This window comes from Octodon degus, unplaced genomic scaffold (genome assembly GCF_000260255.1).
Source record: "Octodon degus isolate 3935 unplaced genomic scaffold, OctDeg1.0 scaffold00010, whole genome shotgun sequence".
Taxonomy (NCBI): Eukaryota; Metazoa; Chordata; class Mammalia; order Rodentia; family Octodontidae; genus Octodon; species Octodon degus.
The window spans coordinates 9,145,478-9,156,123 of NW_004524586.1; the positions used below are offsets into that span (position 1 = coordinate 9,145,478).

The following is a 10,646-nucleotide window of genomic DNA, read 5'->3' on the forward strand; positions in this document are numbered from 1 at the left end:
TTTTTTTTTTTTTTTTTTGTGGAACCAGGGATTGAACTCTGATCCTTGCGTTTCCCAGTCAAGCGCTTATCCTACTGAGCCAACTCCCCGGCCCCAGGTTTCTTTTGTCATTTATTTCCAGTCTCATTGCACTGTGATGAGATAATATGCATGGGATAATTTCTGTTTTCTTGCATATACTTAAGCATGACCTATGGACCAGCATGTGGTCTGTTTTAGAAAATGATCCATGTACAGCTGAGCAAAATGTGTATTCAGCTGTGTTTGGGTGGAACACTCTGTATATGTCAACCATGGTTGTGTTTTTCATGGAGGTTTTTTTCCTAGTGTTTGATTAACTGTTGTCATTAAATCATTCACATTTGTGCTTTTAAGGTCAAAATTGCAGAATTTTCCCGAACTCCTGAGGATTTTCTAAAGAAATATGATGAACTGAAATCTAAAAATACAAGGAACCTTGATCCACTGGTGTACCTGTTGTCGAAGCTCACAGAAGACAAGGAGGTAAATGCCCCGTGCAGTCCCCTTTATTGTAGCTGCTGTGAGCACGCTGGGAGCATTGGTAGGGGCTTGGAAGAACAGAGCAAGTGCGTACGCCCCAGGAAGCCTTCGGTGAGGGCCACAGCTTGTGCCTTCTACACACTCTCATTCCTTCTGCCCACCGTGCGTCCTTCACTCCTCAGCCCTCCTGGCCTCATGCCAATAATGCTTTGAGGACTTTTTTCTTTTTGAATCAGAATGAATAATAACTCAAGATGGGCATAAATGTGAGAGATGTTGGTAGTCATGACTCGGGGTGGAGCATTTTAGCTTTACAAAAGTCATGTCTCCTGGTTGTTTCACATTTCTCACATCATTGTGGAGGAGATAGCAAACGATGTGCTGGTCCCTCTCCTTCACTGGGAGGGGTGCAGCAGGCACATGTTGACCCCAGAGCTAGGACACAAAAGGGGAGGTGGCTGCTGGAGCCCAGGAACCATAGGCGGCATGAGAAGAAAGCTCATCTCTGAGGCACCCACAGGTAGGTGTTTCAGTTACAAAAGAAAGGAGAGGGCTTGACTTTGCCAGCCCAGGTACACACACCAAACCCATGTGAGTACAGTTGTGTATATTTTCAGACTCTGCAGTATGTGCAACAGAATGCGAAAGAAAGAGCCGAGCTCGCAGCCACTGCAATGGCCAGCAGCAGCACCACCTTCAGCGTTCCTACCACGGCCTCCAAGATGTCCATGCAGGAGCTCGAGGAGCTAAGGAAGCAGCTCGGCAGTGTGACCACAGGCTCTACACTGCAGCAGGTAACCATTCTCTGGCATTCACAGAGGCAGTGCTTGAGGCATGTTGTTTATTGGAAATGAATCTGGGGGCTCGGGAGATAGCTCAGCAGCATAAGTGCCTGCCTGGGTAGGGCAAGGTCCCAAGTTTGATCCCCAGTGCTAGAAGGAAAAAAAAAAAAAGAGAGAGAGAACTGAGCCAGGTTTGATGTTGTATGCCTATCCTCCCAGTGCTCTGCGATGCTGAGGCAAGAGGATTGCAAGTGCACGTCCAGCTGGGATGTCTTAGCAAGACTTTCTCTCAAAATAAAGGACCAGAAAGATAGTTCGGTATGACTGTGAGTTCAGTCCCCAATAGCAAAAACACGAAAAGAAAGATAAACCTATTTTAGAGGGGCTGAGGCTGGATCATGCCATTTATTTAGGAATTCTTCGTCACAAAAATATTTCCAGTGAGGTTCTGCTGAGATCCACCTGTGGCCGGCGGTTGCATGAATCTGAGGCAGCACAAGTCACAGCTCCTGGAATCTGTGACAGTCCTTTTTTTTAATGTTTATGTTTTATCGTTCATTCATTCACTTTATTTATTTATTTATTTATTTATTTATTTATTTATTTATTTGAGATAGGGTCTTGCTATACATTCCCTATGTACTGCAGGCTGGTCTCAAACTTGAGGCAGTCCTCTTGCCTCAGCATTCTAAATGTTAAGATTACAGGTATGTGCCATCATGCCCAGCTATTACAGTTTTTGACATGATAGTATTTCTTAATTATTAGTGTGTATTTTCTAGGTGATTTTCTCATGCTGTACTTGGTGCTGGTTCTTGGTTTTTGTCCTGTTCTGGTCTTTTTGATGTGAGTCTTAGGTATTTTCTTGTGCCATTCTGACCCTCATATCCCCCTTCACAGCCACATCCCTCTGACGTGTCCTGTCCCTAAGTGCAGCAGTGCTGACAAAGATACAGCCAAGCTGGTCAGGTGTGTCACGTGTGCAGGACACCCGCTGAGCTCTCCATGATGCATGTAGCTTTCAGCCACCATCCCAGGTGACAGTGTAAGGAACCAGGCCCCTGGTTGGCATAGATAGTGCCTGCCTGCCCTTCAGAGTGGCAGCCCAAGTTGGTGCTTCCAGAAGCTGCCCGGCTGAGCCCAACCCAGTCACACTTTGCTGCCGGTCTCCTAGAGAGTCGGCAATCTGCAGCATTCCAGTGTGGTCGTGGCACCTTCTCCAGCAGGGTGAGGGGACAGCTCCAGGTACCAGAGCTCCCTTCTCACAAGTAGTATTGGATCTAGTCACTGCCACGAAAAAGCAGTTCAGGTTCTTCCTATGTAATGTCCTGGTGTGAAACACTGACTGGTGAAACTCTGGCTGCCCTGTTACTGGTGCTCCTGACTTACCTGTGAGTCCCTGTGGACTGAAATCCTGACTACAGAGATTGGGTCTTTCTCTCCTTTGTTCTCAGCCCTTTGCTTTATGATGGGCAGATAGAACTGTATCTCGTTTTGTCTCAGTTGAATTATATGCTGGATGAGTGATTTTTGTTTGTTATAGTATGGTTGAGTTCCATGGAGTTTGTAGTTTTAAAATGTACACTGAAGTATCTCTTTCTGTTTTTGTTTTTTGTAATGTCCTTGCTAGTCTCTAGAACTTACAAGAAAGATGCTTCGAGACAAGCAGAACAAAAAAAATTCTGGCCAACACCTCCCTGTGTTCCCATCCTGGGTGTATGAGAGACCAACGCTGGTTGGAGATTTCCTGATTGGTTCAGGTTTAAGCACAGACACAGCTTTACCTATAGGTGCGTGCCTTTTCGTTTCTAACACCCAGGAATTTCATGTCCTGTCTGCTTGCATGGCGATGCTCACCAGGGAAGAAGGCCGTGGGTGACATACTGAGGTCCAGCAGCAGCAAGGTGGGCGTCCCCAGCCCTCCCACAGGCTTCCCTGGTTTGTATGTTTCAGTGCTGAAGGCTGACTGGCTGCCCCTCAACATTCCTTCCCTAGTTACCAGCAAATAGTGACTGGCTGGGGTCTTCAGCTACCTCTCCCCTGTCTTTTGCCAGAGCAGGACAAACTAAAGCTGCCTCTCCCAAGCCCTGCATCCTGGTAGTCTGATGCTGGCAAGGGCCGGGGCTTAGGGAGGTGGGAGTGTTTTACTGTTTTCTGAATAGTGATTTGTGATTATGTGGATCCTACCATAGCTAGTGTTAAGACTATGCTGCCAGTGGCCCTAAAGTCACATGTCTCATAAGAAACATTTTCCAGACAGGCTATTGGGGATGAAGGATGTATACAGTGGCATACTATGTATAATTTCTAAGTCCTGATTAAAATTGAAAAGTGAGATTTCATGAACTAAGGACGTGGCATTTCTGGAGCATGCTTCCCCTTTGCTCACAGCCTAAATTTAAGAGGAAGTGTAGAGTTGTGGCCTTGGTCTGCGTGGTCTTGTTATAGAGGGGTCTGCCTTTGCCCTTAAGAGACCCTGCGGGACTGTTATATGAAGTACAGTATTTTTCTTTTATCCCTAAACAAACATCCTGCTGTAAGTTAGTGAGAAAGTGCAGGACACCGTGTACGTTGTTTTCAGCAGTGTGTCTACACTGTTAGCGTTCGTAGGAGACAAGTATGTTCAGCCTTGATTCAGCTGAATGCATCAGTGGCTGCGGAGCAAGGCAGGCAAAGTGGGGCCATCACAGCTCCTGGACGTCTGGACACATAGGCTAGGCAGGGTTGTGGCCGTGGCTCTTCTCGTCACGGAGCTCCCTGGACATGGGCAAAAATAGAGAAGTTTCTGCCAGACAGTGGGCAGTGTGCTTCCTGTGCCTGCACACTGGTGTGGCAGAGCACTCTCGTTACAACCAATGTAAAAGGACAGAAGATTGCAGACCCAACAAAAGAGCTGATCAAGACTCTTGGGGTCCATCCTGATCATCAGAGGATGATCTGAACCTCTTGAGTGACGCTTTAATGAAAGAAAAGATGGGTGGAGTATGACGCCTGGACTTTTTAAAACAAGAAGCTCTTAGGGATATTTTATACATTTAAAAACAAAGAACCAGTTGTTCCCCATTCAGAGAAAGTTGCACAGAGGAAGACAATGTCATCAGATAAGGCAGAATACAGCCAGCCAACCCTGAGAGAGCTGATAAGCAGCTTGAAGCAAGTGTGTGGGCACAGATAGGGGCTGAGTGGCCAAGAAGCCTTATGGCATGTGTTCTTGATGACCTCAGCATTCTGTAGCCACATGCTGCCTGTGCCAGGGGTGGCATCATATCTGGCCCATCCTCACGCCAGGGGTCATATGAGCAAATTCACCCCAAACCTAATCTCACAGTCTGGTCACTCACTGCAGGAATTGATGGGACCTCTGACCAGCATGTTCTAGAAAACACTGCTGAGGCGGTATGAGAGGAATACTGGCTGCCCTTGGAGAGTGCTTGGAACGTGGGCAGAAGGCAGCCGCTCGTATTCCCGCTATGCCTCTGTTGCTCAGTGTATCGGTAACTACCTGCTCATGTGCTGGCCTCTCCCCTGGCACAAGCATTGCCCCTCTTGGCCTCTGGATTCCTTCCCATCTCCTCTCCTGCCGTGCTCCGACACCTGCAGGCATCTTCCTTGGCCCTCCCCGTGTGTCTGCCTGACACAGCCTCACCCCCTGGACCTGCTGCCTTCCACAGCCTGTGACTGCAGCCAGTGCTCTGGATGGGCATGTCCCTCGGGACTTCTCTGCTCAATTGTGCTTCCTTTCAGCAGCATTTAACAGCATGGACCATCCCTTCTCGGGACTGTACAAATGTAAGGTGTCTCGCAGTGCTTCCCTGAGCTTTTGACATGGATTTCTTACCTGGCCTCTGGGGGTGTCAGAAAAAGCCACTCTGAGATGGGAGGGACCTTGGTAGGTGGCCTTTGGCTGCCTTAAAGAGTCCATTGGGTGGTTGGTCACACTGCATCCTGCATCTCATTCTGTGTGTGGTAAAATTGGATCATTTCTTAAAGTTTGATTTTTTTTTCCTTGATGCTGGGCATTGCCCCTGGGCAGTGATGGTGAGCCTGTGGCTTGTGTGCCGCATGGTCATGCAGAGCCCTCACTGGGCACGTGACCCAAGTTGCCCCAGTGGCCAAGCATCAGATACCAGTTCTTTTGGGGTTTTTTCCTGAACTAAAACCTCAGTATTTCGGTTTGGTTGCAGTGTTGGCACTTTGCAATAAATACCTGGGGCTTGCATTGCAGTTTGGGTACCTGCTCTCTAAAAGGTTTGCATTACTGACCCAGGGCATTCACACCGAGCTACATGCTCAGCCTTTGTTTTTTTGTTTGTTTGTTTGTTTGTTTGTTTGTTTGTTTTTCTTTTGCTCCGAATGCCTTCAAGGCATGACTGGCTGTCTTGTGTTGTGGGGATCGAACCACAGCAACCTGAGCCTGACTGCTTTGTTGAAGCAGCCACTTAAAGAACTGAGCTAAGGGGCAGGCCCCCCAGCCTTTGTTTTTTGAGACAGGGTCTCCCTATGTTACCAATGCTGAGTTCAGACTTTTGATCCTCCTGCCTCAGCTTCCCAGAGCGCTGAGATTCTAGATCTATACCACCACGCCCAGCTGAAATGCTGGACTTTTAAAGTAAATCTTTGGCTGGGTATGGAAACACACACCTGTGATATGAGGCTGAGGCAGGAGGATCGCCAGAAGTTAAACACCAGCCTGGATATGCAGTGAGTGAGTTCAGAACCATCTTGAGCCATATAGCAAAACCCTTTCTGTAAAGCAATTAAGAAAAACCTAAGTAAGATATTTTTGGTTGGAGAGTGGTCTAGTTACCAAATGGTGACCACACATGTTGCGTGCTGGCTTGTCCAATCTTGTTGGGCATCTGAGTGGATCTTCTGGCTGGCCCAAGGGGAGCTGGCATAAGGAAAGAGAAACTTGACATAGTTCTAGCCACATGGCTGCACCTGGAGACCAGACTCTTCAGTGAAGTACACTGGACAGACGTGTAAATACCACATTGTTTTTCTGGTGTGAGAAACCAAAAGTGTAAATAAGGACCAAAATGTGTGGTAGGTATTGTGAAATAGGAAGGACATGTCCAAATGGTATGCGGAACCTGCGGCGGGGGAGAAGGAAAAAAGTGGAAGGAAAGCTTGGGGTTGTAAATAAGGAGGGGAAGGGGGTTGTAAATAAAGGAGGGTAGGGGAATGGGAAAAAAGTTATGTAGAGGTACAAATTCCTTATGATAAATGCGATCATTGTATATTCCTAAATGTGCGAGCAAACTTAATAAAAGAGAAGGACCTGGCAGTCTGGGCATGATTTTAAAAGGGCTGGGATGTGGCTCAATGTAGAGTGCCTAGCATGGTTAAGGCCTTGGGTTCAGTCCCCAGTATTGCTAGGGGTAGGGGACAGCGTGCCGAAGGCCCCGCTGCTGTCCAGGTGCCTGTCCGGCCACCACAGGGTTTGGAGTCTGCCAGTGGTTCTGCATGAGCACCACTGAAGCCAAGGGCAGCAGTTCTCTTCTCCATCCTTAAGTGTGTAAGGGGTCACATAGAGAAATGAGCATGCATGCAGTTTCGCTCAAGTCAGTGAGACTGGGGCTGGGCAGCGGTAGAAGCCCAGGAACCCGGTGGTGTCTGCCCTGCAGGGACACTGCCTTTGGCCTCCCAGGAGTCAGCAGTGGTGGAAGACCTGCTCTACGTGCTCGTTGGTGTGGACGGCAGGTACATCACCGCTCAACCGCTGGCTGGGAGGCAGAACCGTACCTTCCTTGTGGATCCCAACCTGGACCTGTCCATCCGAGAGCTGGTGAACAGAATCCTCCCTGTGGCTGCCAGTTACTCCACTGTGACCAGGTGGGCCTGCTTGAGCAGCCTCGTGTCCAGTGCCAGGCTTGCGGTGTGGAGGGGCGGGCAGGTGGCAGCTCCTGAAGCAAGCTCTTCCTGGCTTGTGACTCAGCCCCGGCCTAACAACATTTTGGAGGGCTTTTGTGTCACTGACTCATGTTCAGATTCACTGTTCTTAGTCCTCTCTGGGGATAAGGGCTAGAACGAGTCATTTCCTTCATGGCTAAGAGTGAGACTAGAAATATTTGAGCTGTTATCTAAAAATGTGGCTTTCTCCTTTTCAAGGATGTCTAATGAGTTTCCCATAGGTTCATTGAAGAAAAGTCTTCCTTCGAGTATGGGCAGGTGAACCATGCCTTGGCAGCTGCCATGAGAACCTTAGTGAAGGAGTACCTGATCCTGGTCACACAGCTAGAGCAGCTGCACCGGCAGGGCCTGCTGTCACTGCAGAAGCTCTGGTTCTATATCCAGCCAGCCATGCGCACTGTGGACATCCTGGCCTCTCTTGGTACGTGCTCACCTGACGGAGCATAGCAGGTGGCCGGGCACATTGTGCATAGGAACAGTGATAGCCAGCTTTCGGCTGACTGCTGTGTCTTACTTTCTGGGACCAGTGTCATGAGGCAAACTGTTGCTTCCTATTTTAGTGATTTTCAGGAAGGAGGCCCTGGATGCTTACCTTGATAAGCCTGAACAGCTACAACTTTATTAATCTTATCCAGTGAAAAGGTTTCAGGGAGCTGAGAGGTTCTGGAGAGGATAGCATGGAGATCGGTTCTGCCTTTGAGCTGTCCTCTCCTCCTCTCTCTGTAGCCACCTCTGTGGATAAAGGTGAATGTGTGGGCGGGTCGACGTTGAGCCTTCTCCACGACAGGAGTTTCAACTACACAGGCGACAGCCAGGCACAGGAGCTGTGCTTATACCTGACCAAGGCAGCCAGCGCACCGTACTTTGAAGTCCTGGAGAAGTGGATCTACAGGGGAATCATCCATGACCCCTATAGGTAGGGTTCCATAGGGTGCCTAGACGCTGCCTGCTGCCCTCTTTCCCAGAGAGTACTGTCCTGAGTGAGATAGCACACCCTGACTACATCCCCTCACACAGAAATATACCCAAAGCCAGGGAGAGGCACCTTCCATCACTTGGCTGCCCGCCCATTGTTCTCTTGGGTTCTCCAGGGCTGTTGCAGTCCCTGGAGTTGAGGCCCTAGAGTGTAGAGATGGTCCTGATCTGATGAGATCTCTGGGCACCTCCTCAGTGAAATGCTTTTAAAAGGACCAGTTCACAAAGAATTCTATTGTACTTAAATATGTTCATTAAAATATTTTTGAAGTGTATGACACAGAAGTAGAAGTCTGTATTGTATTTTGATTATTTTGTTGCTGAGAGTGGAACATTGGGCCTCATGCATGCAAAGTTATGTGCTGTACAACAGAACTGCAATCCCTAAAAATTTCTTTGCTAATTAGCCAAATAAGAGAACCTGATGCAGTGGGCACAGCAAGAAACGCAGCTTCCCACTCCCTGGGTGTAAGTTGCCTTTGAAACGCCATGGGAAGGTTTTTGGTTCTTCTGGTGATGGGTCCACATGCCCAGAGACAAGTTGTTTGTAGCCCAAACTCCTAGCAGAAGGGTGAAGATAACTTCCTGGCCTTCTGAGACCTACGTGAATGCCGTATCCACATTCACGGATTTAAATGTACCTTGCAGAAGTAATGACAGTGGGCATTACTCGCTTTAATGGCCTGTTTCCAGAAGCATGGGGCCAGTTCCTTTGTCACTTAGAGTCATGCTTATTCCTTGGTGACCTGAGAAACTGTCTGTGCCTTCCAGCGAGTTCATGGTTGAAGAGCATGAACTGCGAAAGGAAAAGATACAGGAGGACTACAACGACAAGTACTGGGACCAGCGGTACACTGTGGTGCAGCAGCAGATTCCCTCCTTCCTGCAGAAGATGGCGGGCAAGATCCTCAGCACAGGTAACCGCACCCGCAGCGCTTATGCACAGGGCCAGCTCCTTGTAGCCCCATGCCCATGCGGACAGCAGCCTGCCGTGCCAAGCCGCCTGGTGCCAGCGCTTCCTAGCACCCATTGGCTTTGTTCTTTCTCCTGACTGAGAAACTCTCACGGGAGACTTCTCTGTCGTTGGTTTTTAACTTCTAAAACTCACATTACCGTTATAGGCAAAACCATCAGGGACACACACCTGCCAGGCTGACCACGTTGGTAGTAGGTGTCCCACAAGTTGGGGCCTGGTTTAGGCACTAGATAAACGATGCGGTGGCCTGGCACCTGGGTGCTGAGGATAAGCCAGTGCAGGAGGGCCCGGGAGGTGATTGAGCCACCTCGCTCGCAGGCCTTTTTGCGGGTATTTCTGTGCTCTTAATTGGGAAAATCTAGCCGTGAAGAGCCAGTGCAAGTCACAGCGGCTGCCGGCCCCGCCTGGCAGTGGCCATTGCGTCTTTCCATGCGGGATGAAGTGAGTGCGGGCTGATGCCTCGGCCTGTCCAGCCCGCCACCCAGTGTGTGACAGAGATGGTGAGATTTCAGTGTGTGCAGGGACACTGTAAAGCTGTCTGTCTGTCTTCTCTTTCCAGGAAAATACCTCAATGTGGTCAGAGAGTGTGGTCATGATGTCACCTGCCCTGTGGCCAAAGAGATTATCTACACACTAAAAGAGCGGGCGTATGTTGAGCAGATTGAGAAGGCATTCAACTACGCCAGCAAGGTGCTGCTGGACTTCCTGATGGAGGAGAAGGAGCTGGTGGCCCACCTGAGGTTGTTCCCTGCGCCGTCCCTTGGAGGCCGTTTACCTCCTTTAGCACAGCAAGTCGAATTTGCAGAACACGGGCCAAAATTAGAATATTCTTCCTGGCAGCCCTTCTGCTTTGTAAAAGTGGGCAAGTCACCTTGCTGTCTCTAGTCTGAGGGCCTAGCTCCTGTGTCAACCGCACCACAGGGTTGTGAACTGGGTGGTGTCTGCCACATGTCCCCATGTCCCAGAGGCCCTGGCTCCCCATCTTGCTAGGGCCATCAGACCCCTCAGCTCCTTGCTGGCAGCACCTCCTGTGCCACACCTGACACTGGCTGCGTGCCCCACTGAAAGCTGTTCACACGCACTCACTTCTGTGTGCCTGTGGTGCTGAGGCGCTGGAGCCCTGCCCGGCACAGCAGCAGGCTTAGCACATCCCCCCGGTGCAGGTCCATCAAGCGCTACTTCCTAATGGACCAAGGAGACTTCTTTGTGCACTTCATGGACCTCACCGAGGAGGAACTCAGGAAACCAGTGGAAGACATTACTCCTACACGCTTGGAGGCTCTGTTGGAGCTGGCCCTGCGCATGAGTACTGCCAACACTGACCCCTTCAAAGATGACCTCAAGGTGGGTGCACGAGGCACTGGGAGTGAGAAAACAGCGGGGCCCTGTTCTGCCCAGTGCTTATGCATGCATCCTTCCTTCGTCTGGGCGGTATGCTAGTTTGCTGTTGTCTTGTGAGGTTTTACATCTGTACTCACAAACATGTCTGTCTGTAGTTT

General features: G+C 49.5%; 1 protein-coding gene across 2 annotated transcripts in view; it reads left to right on the forward strand.

The window, feature by feature from the left end:
• The window catches only part of Tubgcp2 (tubulin gamma complex associated protein 2), a 30,495-nt gene that overhangs the window by 9,492 nt on the left and 10,357 nt on the right, over nucleotides 1-10,646 (forward strand). For both annotated transcript variants that reach the window (XM_023708882.1, XM_023708883.1), the window contains exons 4-12: nucleotides 376-504; nucleotides 1,119-1,295; nucleotides 2,914-3,073; nucleotides 6,911-7,118; nucleotides 7,418-7,617; nucleotides 7,923-8,112; nucleotides 8,943-9,088; nucleotides 9,707-9,887; nucleotides 10,311-10,491. In XM_023708882.1, coding sequence (XP_023564650.1) covers nucleotides 376-504; nucleotides 1,119-1,295; nucleotides 2,914-3,073; nucleotides 6,911-7,118; nucleotides 7,418-7,617; nucleotides 7,923-8,112; nucleotides 8,943-9,088; nucleotides 9,707-9,887; nucleotides 10,311-10,491 — 1,572 coding nt within the window. The remainder of the gene's footprint in view (nucleotides 1-375; nucleotides 505-1,118; nucleotides 1,296-2,913; nucleotides 3,074-6,910; nucleotides 7,119-7,417; nucleotides 7,618-7,922; nucleotides 8,113-8,942; nucleotides 9,089-9,706; nucleotides 9,888-10,310; nucleotides 10,492-10,646) is intronic.